The 14,542-nt window shown below is 43.4% G+C and overlaps 1 protein-coding gene, 1 long non-coding RNA gene and 1 other non-coding gene across 3 annotated transcripts in view; 1 reads left to right on the top strand and 2 right to left on the bottom strand.

Annotated features, from left to right (window-relative positions):
- Positions 1–2,518: 2,518 nt before the first annotated feature.
- LOC124252325 (uncharacterized) lies at positions 2,519–4,369 on the bottom strand. Its single transcript, XR_006891946.1, has 3 exons — positions 4,132–4,369; positions 3,613–3,789; positions 2,519–3,515 (listed from the first exon to the last, which is right to left on the bottom strand). It is a non-coding gene; the product is annotated as an uncharacterized LOC124252325 (long non-coding RNA).
- On the bottom strand, positions 4,134–4,206 carry TRNAR-ACG (transfer RNA arginine (anticodon ACG)). Its single transcript has one exon. It is a non-coding gene; the product is annotated as a tRNA-Arg (tRNA).
- A 151-nt stretch (positions 4,370–4,520) lies between the features above and the next one.
- SACM1L (SAC1 like phosphatidylinositide phosphatase) overlaps positions 4,521–14,542 on the top strand; it is a 60,965-nt gene continuing 50,943 nt past the window's right edge. Inside the window, exon 1 of the mRNA XM_046666048.1 lies at positions 4,521–4,653. Within this exon, the coding sequence (XP_046522004.1) occupies positions 4,622–4,653 (32 nt within the window). The 5' untranslated portion in view covers positions 4,521–4,621. The remainder of the gene's footprint in view (positions 4,654–14,542) is intronic.

The following is a 14,542-nucleotide window of genomic DNA, read 5'->3' as shown; positions in this document are numbered from 1 at the left end:
TCTGTGCCATGGTGTGCTAGTAAATCAGCTTTTGGGGGGAAAAAAATTAAGCCCTGATTGGGAGTGTTTGCTGGCTTCTATGACGTAAACACTCCCAGGATGGCCAATTTCAGGCTATCAAAATGACACCCCTGAACTTGGAGCTGGCAAGAGATGGCACAGTCATGACAAATGCTAGCTGGCTCAGGTCTTTGGGCCATTTGGGCTGAAGCAGTGGGGAATCTGGTTTGGTTTGAAATTCCAGGATTGAAGCAGGAGCAACAGTAACAGCTGACATTTATTGGGTGCTCCTCAAGTACTAGATACTGTTCCAAGGACCATATTCCTTATAATCCCTCGTTTTACCAACACGGCAGCTGAGACACAGAAGGGTGAAATAACTTTCTAGACGATAAGTACCCAGTAAATAGAGCAGAGATTCCATCCTGGGCAGTCTCACACAGAGGGAGCTGTTTGACCCTCTGGCTGCTGGGGGCCATAACTTGTCCTTCAGTGTATTTGTTCATTACAGCTACTTAGCCTAACAGAGTCATTGTGAGGGTGAGGAAGGACTTCTCGCTGCTCTCTGTTTGGAGACTGTGTTAGTTTCCTACTACTTCCTTAACAAATAACCAAACTTAATGACTTAAAACAACACAAATTTATTATCCTACAGTTCCGGAGAGACAGGCCTTACAGGGATGTTAGCAGAGCTGCATTGCTTCTGGAGGTGCCAGGGGAGAAGCCATTCCTTGCTCTTTTCTCGCTTCTAGAGGCTGCCCACATTCCTCAGCTGCATCACTCTGACTTTGGTTGGCACACCTCCTCTCCAACCTTGCTTCGTTAAGGACTGTTGCAATTACACTGGGCACGCCCACATAATCTAGGATAATCCCTTTGTCTCATGACCCTTAAGCACATCTGCCAAGTCTCTCATACCTTGTAAGAGAAGACACACACAGGCCCTGGGGAGTAGGACAAGACATCTTGGGAGGTGGGCACTATTCAGCCTACCACAGAGGCCAACAAACTTTTTGGGTGGAAATGAAAGAATATCCTGGGGATATTAAGTGCATTTTCTTCAGGCATTGCTAAAAGTAGGGTTTGCATTTTTCCTGGGTTGAAAACAGAAGTGGTTCATACGTAAAAGTGATTTGGACTTTGGACTCTAAGTGTAAAAAAATATTTAGAGTACATCATACTCTGAGAGAAAAAGAAGCCAGAGAAATCTGGTCCAGGAGAAGATCCCAGGTATGTGACAGCCCAAGTGTGCAACACTTTCAGAAGTCCAGGTTATGTAGATACCCCCAGGTGTGTAAGGCAGCCTAACGCAACCCACCACTTGGTTACACACATATTCCTCCAACTGATCCAAGTCCGCAAGGACAGGCTGCTGTGGGCCCTGTGTTGCCCATGGGACCTGGCCCACAGCAGGCCTATGATGGAGAGAGAGAGGGAACACACCCAATTTGGAGACTTAGCAGGAATGCAGACCCCACAACAGGCAGAATGAATAAAAGTCCATGCGTGGGAGCAGCATTCAGGAGCCACACTCTCCTGTAGAAGTATGGACGTAAAAGTGGGCTGCAGAGAGCATTTGGATGGGACCAACAAGCTTCATCTGTAGCTGGGATTGTTTCCATGGGAAGCCTCTGCAGATTTTGTAAAATATTTCTATTTACATAGGTAACATAATTTTGCTATAGAAAAAACTTGGCTAACGAGGTCAATTTATATTACCTATCCTTGGCTGATTTCTTCTCCTGAATGTTGCTTTCCCTAGAATTTGATTTTGGCTTGTTTAGCATTTAAAAACCCCAAAAGAATGCCTGTTTCTGCCTGGATCAGTTTCTGTTTTTCAGCCTCACTGATGTTGACAGAGGCCTTGGCTTGTGTTACACAATTGGCAAAGAAAGGTCAGGCTTTGTGTCTCTTAGTTCTGCGGTGACAGAATTTCTACATGGTGACATGTTCAGAGAGCACAGTTGGGAGCTCTCTGCAGGGAGGTGGCTGTCCAGCTGGAAACATTCTTTCCTTAAAGCCTTACGAGATAGGCTGCAACTTAAATCTCTGTTTTATTAAAGGAGAGGAAAGGTCTGGTGAGTAGAATCATCATAGGACTAGAGATGAGGTCTTCTGATTGCTAACTAGCAGGGGAGAAGGGGTGAGGTGCGTATGTGATCGCCATTCATGCCCGGACAGGGAAGTGGGCCTGAGTCCACTCTGACATGCATTATCCACAGGCGGGACGGCTTTGGGATCAAGAGCCTAGACTCAGGTTCTAACTCAGGCTCTGCCTCCTAATTGCTCAATGATCTTAAGCAAACTTAGTTCCCTCACATGCAAAAATGGGGATAACAACCAAACTTCCCTTAAGGGATTGTTATAAGATTGATTCAATTAGTGCAAGTAAAGAGCTTAGAGCCCATGATTGCTCAATAAGAGCGACAGGCTTTAACCCTTAATTGATCTTTCCATTGGGATGACTAACAAAATTTATTTACAAATGAATTAAAGTAAATGGAAAAAACAATACAAACAAAAAACATTTTCAAAAGAGTACATAGGCAATAGAAGAAACCGTAAAGTAAATCTTGGTAAATTGGAATATATAAAAGTGAAAATTACCCTAGGTTCAAAAGTATTATAAGGAAAAGGTAAATGATAAACTGGAAAAAGATTGTAATGTGTTTGATAGCCAGAATTCATATCCTTAATATATTAAAAAGTCTAACAAATGTATAAGAAAAAATGGAGTACACACATCAAGAGAAAATATATACATCAAGTAATAAGTAAAAGGAAGTTCTGTTTTTCAATTATGAAAATTGCAAAGAAATCATAATGAAATTTATAATACTCAGTGTGGGTTAGCATGCAAGGAAACATGCTGTTGATGGAAGTGTGTATTGGTTTACTTTTTGGGGGGGGCAATTTGAAAATACGTACCAAAAGTCTTTAAAATGTCCATGAAATGGACGTTAAAAATGTCCATCTGATCATTGCACATCTAGAAATTTATAAGACATTCAGAAATAATTCCACAGAGGGTTATTTTTATAAAGTGTTAAACTGACAATAACCCAGATTCCCAACAAAAGGGTAGTGCTTAAAATACCTAGTTCTCCAATGGGATATCTGCAGACAATATTTAATGACCTTAAATCTCAGACAAAAAGCTACGGGGACAAAATGAGAACACAAAGGCATTTCTAGCACAACCCCAAATTTGGAAAAATATGGGTATAGGTATACCCATATTTTAAAAAGTGTGGAAGAAAAAAAAGTCTATAGGGAAAAAAATGATGGGATGTAATAATCTCGGGATGGGAATTCGCGTTATTTTTATTCCCAATAACTTTCTGTATTTTACAAATTTTCTAAAATTTCTTCAGGAGGAAAAAACATATTAGAGAGATAATTGATTGATCGATTGGTTGGTTAACGGACAGTGTTCGACGTCTCAGCCATTCCTTAGGTTCGAGTCCCGTCTGCGGTAGACATTTCGGGCCGCCTCAGTTCTTCGAGCCAGGCACCTAGAAAATGGGTAATATACTAGATTATCTAGGGCCTTCTTACTGTAAAAACACCGCTGTTTTAAGGTTTCCCGACGGAATTGGGCGGCCAGGTTACCTCTGGACCCGGAGCTCCGAGGACGGGGCTGTAGACTCCGGACACTTTGCGGACCCCTCTAACGCGCGCAGGCGCGCTGCAGGGTTTCCTTCTCCGCAGAGGGGTAGAGCGGGAGCCCACCCCATCCTGGGAAACTGGGACTGCGCCGCTTTCCATTTCACCACATGGGCTTCCGCTCTACGGGAAAAAAGGCCAGAACTGCTGCCTAAAATGCGCTTTTGTGTCATCTGCTAGCTAACCTCGGGCCACAGCACACCCCGACTCCAAAGAGCCACCTTTCCAGGTGTTTTCCTATATGTACCCCATTTACAGAGACTCCTCATGTACTGTACATCGTTAATAAGGCGCTTTGCAATTTACAAACCACCTCACACAACTTCGGGTTCCAAACACAGCTTAAAAGTTGACATTTCGGGCTAAGTAGGGTTAAAATTAAAGATATTCAACTTCGACACTTTAGCCATAGTCCTTTCCAAGGAGATCCTGTAGTCTCAAAAAGAGATGTGGCAAAAAGCACACCTCGAGCCAGCCAGGAGTCGAACCTAGAATCTTCTGATCCGTAGTCAGACGCGTTATCCATTGCGCCACTGGCCCCGTGCTGGCATAACTTGCACTGTAATGTAGATCACCTCTTACACAGCTTCAACACGCTCGTCGACACAACCACTACACCTCTGCCCCTGCGCGAGCCGCCGCGGCGTGGGCCCACGGCTGCCAGTGCTCCGCCTTTCCCCAGCAAACGCGCTCCGCCAATCCGCCGCGGCGACGTCTCGCGCTCTCCCCTGCGCTCCAATGCACCGCCTGGGGCAGCACGTCTTGCATTCGCTAGTGCGCGCGCACTAAGTTTGTCCACCGCCGCCTCCCGTTCACTAGCAGGCCGGGCGGGGCGGGCAGAGGGGCGGGACGAGGCCAAGCGCTGCAGCCGCCGTGCCCTGGTGACTAGGGGCGCCGTGGCCCAGGTGGCGGCGCGGGGCGGGCGGAAAGAGGAGGAAGGAGGTGCTGGTGCAGGATGGCGGCGACGACCTACGAGCAGCTGGAGCTGTGAGTCCCGCGGGTCGGAGGCCGTTCACCGAGACGGCCCGAGGGGCGGCGGACGGGGCGGCAGGTGCGGGCCGCCGGCCTGCGGGAGGACTCCCGAGTCCGGTCGGCGGGCCGGGTGCGAGCCCCGCGCCCTCCCCGCCTTCCTCGCCCGGCTCGGCCCTTCCGGGAGCGTGTGGGCTGCGGTCGCCCCGAGGCCCCGCCCGCGTCGGCGCGGGCCGGGGAGCGACGGTCCCGCCAGCCCTTCCCCGCCCCGCCCGGCCTCGGCGCCCCCGGCGGGACGGCGAAGCTGCCGACCGGCTCCCTGCGCGCCGGGGTCGGCTTTTGGGTGCAGCCCTTCGAGGCGCGCTCCTCCCCACTTTTTTTTGGAGAGGTGGCGGCTAAATTTATCCTTACAGTTTAGCAGAGCTGGAAGGGAAGTTTTTTCTTATTTTAATGGGCCCAGAGCGGCTGCACCTTTGAGTCCACGCACAAATTGACACACCTTTCTCTCGCTGGGCATCGAAGCCTGCCTGACCAGTCTTTAGGATGCAGGGGAAATGGAAAATACAGTCAGTACTCGTAAGATCCTGGAAGATTTACTTGGCTTTAAATTTTACACAGCGCAAGCGTAAAGTAGGTTCTTCAGTCCGCATTGACAGCCAGAGGCTAATCGCGGTAGTTTTGGCACCGCAGATTGACTTTTCGGTAAAACCAAGTTCTTGAGGCTTTGAGAAATAAAAAGGCTTTGGTCGTTAGAGTTGTAAGTTAGGTATTTGTAGGGGTTTCGGCTTGTCCTGGATAAATAAAAAACATGTATTTCCCTTAGCAGGACCCTTAGCCCTTACACTTTTCTTACCTGTGAATAACTTTCTTCTCCTCACTTTGGTTTTAATGCTTTACCTCGGGACTGTTTGAAAATCCAGTGGCCGTAGACCAAGAATGTCTTTGGCAGCGGAAGCAAATGTAATTCTTGAGAAACTTATTCCTCCCTGAATAAGTTAAAATGTCTTCGTACTTAGGCATTGGTATCACGTTTCCTTTGTAGGGATATGAGGATCTCACAGTGTGGTTTGGGCACTTCCTGTGCTCCCCAGAAGCGCAAGCTCACTTAACTTTCTGGAAGGTTCAGTTTAAAGTTAGGGGTGCAGAATTGGAAGTGAGGTGATCTGCTCAACATCAGATATTTTGCAGGAAAGATGATGATTACTTTTTACCTTTGCCACTTCTGTGTACCGTAATTCTCTTTGAAAAACCCCAGCTGCATGCTTCCCTCCACATTTTCCTCGCCAAGTTTCCTTATTCTCTCCCAGTTTCCTTTTGCAAGGTGATCACTTTGTTGGTGAATGAGTCCCGCAAAGTGTTTTTGACTAAGATAATGGCTGGGCAAGTGTTTCCTGTGCTCTGCTTGCTAATTAGGTTATTGTGGTCTATCTGATAGTCACTAAAGAGTTTAATATGATCCTACCCCAGGTCTCAGGTGTGTTTAAGCAGTATGCAGCCCTGGCTTGATGCAGCTCAGCATTAGGTTACGGAATGCAATTGAATTTTCCTGTGGCAAAGATTGAATGGGATGGAGAATTTGAGAGTTACGATTGTTTATGAGCTGCCAAAGAGGCACTAAATTCACCAGTCCAGACCGAAAATAAAAAAAAGAGCTCTATATCTGTAAAAGAGAAAGGAAATTTGGCCCTTAAGTGGTGAGGCTGATGCTTTTGTATTGATTTTTGTGAGAAGTGGAAACTCTACATTTGTTTAGATGAAAAAGGAAATGTGGGGTTATATGAAAGTCCTTCTCTAATTTGTCAGTCCTTCGCTTTTTTCTCCTGGAAAAAAGTGTTGAGCACTTCTGTAAATGTGAAGACACAACTTTTGTGCAACTTTGTTTTTCTTTAGTAAGGAGTTTGTGAGTTGGAGCCTCTGCTCTTCTTCCTTCTTTCCGGCCCTTCCTGCTCTGACGGGTTTTTAGATAGGGCCTCTCACCTAAGGAGTATTCTTTTCTTAGATGCATTTGGAGGTGGAAGTGGTTTCTGATCCATATAAGAATTAGTAGGACATAATAGCCATTTTTTAAAATGTGCCTGGATGTGTGTTTTAACAAAGATCCATACAAGAGATGTAGTATTACTACTGGGTTTATTCAAATATCAAACTGCTTGGAATTTTAAATAATAATTTTTCTATATTATCACATGCGTTTTCTCCAGTTCATCTCTGTCCTGCTATCAGGTTCACCTTCCTAATGCCCTGGTTTCATCCTCTGCTCCTCTGTTTACAATTTCATCTTACTGACCGATAGAATTAAGCTCACATTTCTTAGCCATCTGTATTCTAGCTGCTTCACAATCTATCCCTAACTTTATTTCACTTAACTGCCCAATGCTTTTTTCCCCTACTCTACCAGAGTTGGCCATCCTCTTTTAACTTCAAGCTTGGACTTCTTTTGATCCTTCTACCCAGAATGCCTTCCTCCTCTCTCCCCCTCTTTACACGCTGATCACATCCATGGTAGAACTGAGAGCCCTCAGGCTTTTTTAGTCAGAACAGACTTAGATTCAAATCCTGACCTCGCTACTTGCTTTGTGTCCTGGCCATGTTACTTAGTATCTCTGAATCAGTTTTTCATCTGTAAATGAGAATTTACTACTTCACAAGATTGTTTTAAGGATTGAAAGAGAGTGTCAGTGAGATATCTAGCATACTTAACAGATACTCACCTTCTCTGAGAAGCTTTTTTTTTCCACATCTTTCCCTTTACTGAGCTCCCATAACAGTCTACTGTCACAGGGACTAGGCACCAGACATCCACGTTTGCTCATTTTGTCTTTGGATTGATAAACGGTGTATTTACTGTCTCGTGGACAAGAGGACCGAAAGAATCATCGATCCATAGCACTGTTTGAACCACTCACTCTGCCGCCTAGAAATGGTGAAATCATTATATAGACTTTGTTTCTCCAACTAGGTTGCAAATATGTAGAACACATTAGACATACCTTAAGACGTTGATTTCTCCTCTAGTCCTCAGTTCCTAGCATAAAGGCTTGTGCAGAGCAGATCCTCAGTGAATCACCTGAGTAAATGGAAGGAACTTGCCAGTGTAGAACACCTGCCAGTACTTCAAAAAGAAGACAATCTGGGGTAATTTGGAATGTATTCTTTTGAAGTGGCAGCAGCTTAAGTCATTTCGTGTACAGTGTTGTCTTTCCAATGCCTCTGTGAGGTCATAGGTTGATGTATATCCTCCATCATTGTTACATACAGGGAAGTAATTGCCCTTGGCCCCACCAGCGGGTCACACAGCCAAGCCATGGCAGAACCGGCCTTGGAACACGGCAGACCCAGTGTCCACTGATGTTTCCATTACACTGCATTATTCAAATTACCTTTTTTTCTCTTATCAGATTGCTCTTGCCTTAGTCCTTGGACATGTCTGGTGCAGAAATGAGTCACTTGTAACTGAAAATAGTTGGCGTGTTCATATGCATTTTGAATACAGAAAACAATATTGATTTGTTCAGAATTTAAAATTCATACTTTTTAAACATTCAGGAAGTTCTAAATATACTGTTTTACGACTCCTTTTTTCTTTTTAAACCAGTCAAGTAGGCATGGATAATGTCAGACAATGATAAATTTGAAATGACAAAACAATTACAACAGAAATCCGTTATTGGAAACATTTAAAGCCTGTTCTTTTCTTTTAAAAGGTTAGCTGAAAGAGGTGTATGGCAGGAAATCCTTTAGAAAGTGAATCAGGCTGCAGCTTGCCTCTGAAGAAACCTTTTTTCCTCTGTTAGGAAGTCTCCTTTCTTCTTACAAGATTGTCATAGCAGTGAGGTCAGTGGGGGCAGATGCGGTGCAGCCCTGAGGACAGGTGTAAACTAAGCTGCACTGTGATCAAGACGTTAATCTATCCAGTAGAGTGAATGTTCACATTATTCACGCATCTCTGCAAGGAATGATGGAGGGAAGCTAAGAGTATCCTCATAAATTTAGGCACAGATGATATGGAGTTTGTATCCAAGGCATTAGTTGGTTTGGGGCTTCAGGGTCTTGGTTAGCGCCAGGCTGCATTAGATCACTTGCGGTGCTTGTTTTAAATGCATGTTCTGAAGCCCCATGTTAGGCCTGCTGAGTGAAAATCTCTCAGGGTGGGGCCTGGGTATCTGCAAGTTTAGCTGTCCGGGTGGTTCTTAAGTACTCTGCAGGGTGCGTTAGGGCTGGGCCAAGCTGAGTGAGGCCAGAGAATACTGGTAGAAAACATTCTTTAGAGGGCCTGGGGCTCTGGAAGATTTTGCTGTGGATTAGAGTTTCAAATTAGGTGGGTGTTCAGGCTTGGTCCTATGATGGAGTCTTACTTTTATTTTTATTTATTTTTTTTAGATTTCTTTTTCGTTTTTGTTTATTTTTTTATTTGAGGAAGATTAGCCATGAGCTAACATCTGCTGTCAACCCTCCTCTTTTTTCTGAGGAAGACTGGCCCTGAGCTAACATCCGTGCCCATCTTCCTCTACTTTATATGTGAGATGCCTGCCACAGCATGGCTCATGAGTGGTGCATAGGTCTGTGCCTGGGATCTGAACTGGTGAACCCTGGGCTGCTTAAGTGGAGTGCATGAACTTAACCGCTGTGCCGCCAGGCCAGCCCCAAAGAAGTCTTATTTTTAGAGAGAGTTTTAGGATGTACAGAGAATAGGAAGTGGGTGGGACCTTGGGGTTTTGAGGAAGAAGATGGAATCAAAATGAATTGACTTCCTAGAAATATTGGCTGGGTTTGGCATCAAGTTGGACTCCTGTGTTGTCTGAGATGAACCTGGGCGGTGGGAGACGTGCCCAGGCAGTGGCTCAGTGATGGGGAGACCGCTGGGACCCAAAAGGAGGATGGATGAGGGGTGATGGGAGGAGCAGCATCTGGGTATGGGCATAGTGAGCTCCGAGGACTTTTCTTACTTTTTCCTTTTCTCGTCAAATCTAGTAAACTGTTGTGCCTATATGTTTTCAACGAGAGATATGATAAATTTGATCATTTAGCCTTTAATTATGTAAGATTTTTGAGGAAAAAACTTGGTACAGTTTTGTGACATGACTATGCAAATAGTAATTTTATTTTAAATTGTGGTAGAATACATATAACATCAAATTTATCATCTTAGCCATTTTTAAGTGTACAGTTCATTGACATTAAGTACATTCACATTGCTGTGCAACCATTACCACCATCCATATCTAGAAGTGTTTTCGTTTTGCAAAACTAAAACTCTGTACCCATTAAAACAATCTGCCATTCCCTCTCTACCCAGCCTCTGGCAACCCTCATTCTACTTTCTGTCTCTGAAAGGTAACGCCTGGCAAAGGTCCCATAGCCCTTGGGCTAGAACTCTACCTTGATCCACAATTACTCTTATTTTTGTTTCTGTTGTTTAAACACATTTTTTAAAACTTAATGTTTATTTTAGTCTAATACCTGTATATGGTTTGAAAGTAAACAAAGCTTATACTAAAAGAGCACCCTTCTGTACTCCCAGTTGCCACTGTCCCAGAGACATCTACTTTCAACTTTTTGAGCATTTCCTTCTGGTATTTTACTCCGCATTTCTAAACAGCATGGTTACGTGTACTGCTGTTTCTTGATTTGTTTTCAGTTTTAGTGATGACTTCTTACTTCAGAAGATGACAATTTAACTTATTACCTGTCTCTCTTTTCCTTGCCTCTCCCCTCAATGTAGTTATGGTAAGATATTCAGTGTTCACATTGTTATGATCTTGTAGATATGGTTCAGATGAAGTCAGTAGTATATTATTATTACATTTCTCTATAAAAACGTTTGTTTTTCCTTGGAATTAAGAAGTGCCTTTTTTCTTCTTATTTACTTGACTTTTTTTAATGTACCTGTCACTGATTCATCTTCAGTCTCTGTGACAGCAGTAAAACTCCTCTCAGATGTGTCAGGTAGCTGTGGACTCATTGTTTTCTCTGAGCTCTCCCTCTGGAGCTCTCTGCCCCCCGCTTTGGTCTGGACTTGCCGTTCTTTAGGCCTGTTGTGTAGCTGTTGTCCTGGAACCACTGTCATGAGAATTTCTTTCACCTCTCTCTAGTTTTGGACTCCAAGTCTAACTCTGTTGATTTTCTACATTTTAATGAAACGCTCTTTCCTTTTAAGAAAGAGGGAAAGAGAGGTATCTTTTGAGACATTGCACATCTGAAAATGTTTTCATTCTATCCTCACACTTGTTTGATAGTGTGGCGGAGTATAGAATTCTCACTTAGAAATTATCATCCTTTGGAATTTTAAACTCCTTGCTGTTGAACAGTCCAGTAGTGTGTCTGTTGAATATTTCAATGCTTCTTTCTCTTGATTTTTTTCCCCTGGAAATTGTAGGATTGTCTCTATATGGTGTTTTGAAGTTTTGTACTTAATGTGCCTGGTGTTTGTCTTTTCCATTTATTTGATGGGCTTTTTCCATCCGGAAATTTGTCCTTTGGCTTGAGTTTTTTTGATGTTTTGTGCTTTTTGCACTATTTCTTTGATAATTTCTTTCCTTTTTTGCGTGGTCTTCTGGAATTCCTGCTAAATAGATGTTAAACATCCTTAATAGAGCCCCTTTCTCTCTCCTCCTTCCCCACCTCTCTTTCTTTCTCTCCTCCTTCATCCCCACCTTCCCCCTTCCCCCTCCTCCTCTTCTTTCCCTTCTTCCCCCACCCTTCTTCCTTCCTATGCCTTCCTGTTTTACAGCTCTTATCTTTTTATTCTGTTCTCAAGGAGACTTCTTCACTTTCATCTTTTCAATCCTTTTGTTGAATATTCAAATTATTATTTCTGCTGTCAGTCCGAGAACATGTTCTTGCTTTCTGAATGTTCTTTTTTTGTAGCACTCTGTTCTTGTTTCATGAATACAATATCTTCTCTCTGAGGTTATCAATTATAAATGTATTTTGAAATTTTGTTCTGTTCTCAGCATAGTTTGTTTACCCAAAGTTATTTTTCTGTTTGTTTTGAGCTTTATCTTCTGTGATGGAACCTTTTTTCAAATATCTGGTACTCCTTGGTTGTCATTTCATGTTTAATAATGAGTCACTAAAAAATTGACTGGAAGGTCTGTTCGTGGGTCAGGACTTGTCATTGGTGGCCTTCATTCTAGGTGATTGTGCGGGAACTCAGCTCTTTCATTGGGGTGAGTGAGGGCTAAAGGTCAGCAGTTGCAGATCTTTTCTTTTGGGCCAATAGGTTTCTTCAGAGACAGTTTTCAAAGCTCCTGTGGGGGTGCGGGAGGGGGATGATGTAAACTTGGCCACCAGCATTCTGGGAACCTGACAGGAAGAGGGTTGCATGATTTTCCTAATCTTTCCCAATGACATTCTTCATGAACAAAGAATCCTAAAATTCATTTGGGGCAACCAAAGACCCCGAAGTGCTAAAGTAGTCCTGAGGAAAAAAGAAAAAAGCTGGAGGCATCACAATCCCTGACTTCAAAATGTACTACAAAGCCTTAGTGATCAAAACAGCATGGTACTGATACAGAAACAGACACACAGATCAATGGAACAGAACTGAAAGCCCAGAAATAAAACTGCACGTATATGGACAGTTAATCTTCGACAAAGGTGCAAAGAACATACAATGGAGAAAAGACAGTCTCTTCAATAAATGGTGTTGGGAAAACTGGACAGCCACATGCAAAAGAATGAAAGTAGACCATTATCTCATGCCATACACAAAAATAAACTCAAAATGGATCAAGGACTTGAAGATAAGTCCTGAAACCATAAAACCCCTGGAAGACTCTTTGACATTGAACATAAAGGATCTTTTTGAAAACCATGTCTTCTCAGACAAGGGAAACAAAAGAAAAAATAAACAAGTGAGACTTCCTCAGACTAAAGAGCTTCTGCAAGGCAAGAAACTAGGATCAAAACAAAAAGACAACCCACCAAGATTAAACCGATTCAGTCCCTTTCCTCTTCCCCCCCCAAGTTGTTTTCTCACATCTTATTCCATCTTGTGTTATGAGTTTGTGGTTGAAATGACCTGATTATGTTTGTTTTTGGTATTTTCCCTTCCCTTTGTCTTTAATGCTATACTTGAGTATTTGCTCTCCTGCTGTGATTCTGTCTACCTATTTATCTCCTTACTCCATGCTTGTAACCCCTGTCTCCCCTTTTTTTTTCAGGTATTAAGGGCCTTCTTGAGGATTTTTTGTGTGGGGGGCAGTCTCATGGCTATAAACTCCCTTAGCTTATGTTTGTCTGGGAAAGTTTTCATTTATCCATCATATCTGAAGGATATTTTCACTGGATAGAGTATTCTTGGCTGAAAGTTTTTGTCTTTCAAAGATTTGAATATGTCATTCCAGTCTCTCCTAGATTGTAAGGCTTCTGCAGAGAAATCCACTGAAAGCCTTTGTAGGTTATTTTCTTCTGCCTTGCTGCCCTTAGTATTCTTTCTTTGCATTCGCTTTTGCCAGTTTCACTACTATATGCCTTGCAGTCGGTCTTTTTACATTGACACATTTAGGAGATCTGGCAGCCTCTTCCACATGGCTTTTCATCTCCTTCCCTAGGTTTGGGAAGTTCTCTGCTAGTATTTCTTTGAACACAGTTTCTGCTCCATTCTTCTTCTCTTCTCCTTCTGTATACCTATAATTCTTATGTTGCATTTCCTAATTGAGTTGGATATTTCTTGGAGACTTTTAAAATTTCTTTTTAGTCTTAGTTCTCTCTCCTCCTCTACCTGGAGCATTTCAACATGTCTGTCTTCAATTATGCTGATACACCCCTCTATGATGTCTGTGTGAGCATTCAGGGAATCTGTATTTTGTTTTATTTCTTCCATCGTGTCTTTCATCTCTAATATTTCTGATTGATTCTCCTTTATAGTTTCAATCTCTCATGAAGTAGCTTCTGAACTCATTGAATTGTTTCTCTACATTCTCTTTTAACTTGAGTTTTTTGATGATAGCTATTTTGAATTCTTTGTCATTTAGATTACATATTTTTGTGTCCTTAGGATTGATTTCTGGGTACTTGTCATTTTCTCTCTGGTCTGGAGAACTAATATAATGTTTGATATTGCTAGAGGGAGTGGCTCTGTTTTTTTGCATCCTGGTGTTATTTGATCACATTACCGCCTGTCACCACTGGGTGGGGGTCAAGAGCCCCATGTTCTGAGCCCTCTCCCTGCAGCTGAGATCCCAGGGGCTGGAGCTGCGCTGGGTGGCTGAGGGGGAGGGACTCTCTCCTGCATGCTTTCAGGGTTTTCTCGCTCTGCTCTCACTATCTGCTCTCCTGGGGTGTTGGCTTGATAAGGTCACCACACCACGAAAGCTTTTGCCCGGGTAGAGGTCTTCCCTCTAGGCTGCAAGGGCCCTCGGGGGTCCTTGATGTTCCTGTGTCTCCTTCCCTGTTTCTTCCCTCTAGGAGGCCTCCCCCTGTCCCAGATTGCAGCCTATATGGGAGGGAGTGAAGTTTTCTCTTACCCTGTTTCACCTCCTCTGAGGGGGGCTCTAGCCTCTCTGCCCTGCATCGTATGGCTGCGTGGGTCTCTCAGATGTTTTTTGTGTTGTGTTTGGATGTCCTCTGTTGGAGTATGAATGTCCTGTCCATTGTATGTTGGAGGGGAGAGATTACTGGGGAAGCTCACTCAGCTGTGATGCTCTAATCATCTTTTTATATTAAGAATAACATTAGTTATTAAAGAAGTAACATACTATTTGTGTGGAGAAGTAAATTGTGCTAACTCTGTCTCCCCAATTATAGCTGTGAGCTTAGAAGAACATAGACCCCTGAGCAGTATGAAGAGGAGTATAATAACTGTGGACTCCACTCTGCTCAGGACTGTATAGCCATCCTCGCATTTTATCTGAAGCCTGTTAACTTGTCTCAGATGTAAGACTAAAGCAGCTGAGAAGGGGCA

This window comes from Equus quagga, chromosome 1, assembly GCF_021613505.1.
Source record: "Equus quagga isolate Etosha38 chromosome 1, UCLA_HA_Equagga_1.0, whole genome shotgun sequence".
In the NCBI taxonomy this organism is placed as follows: domain Eukaryota; kingdom Metazoa; phylum Chordata; class Mammalia; order Perissodactyla; family Equidae; genus Equus; species Equus quagga.
Note: the sequence above shows the minus strand (reverse complement) of the source record. Positions and strands in the feature narration are given on the sequence as shown.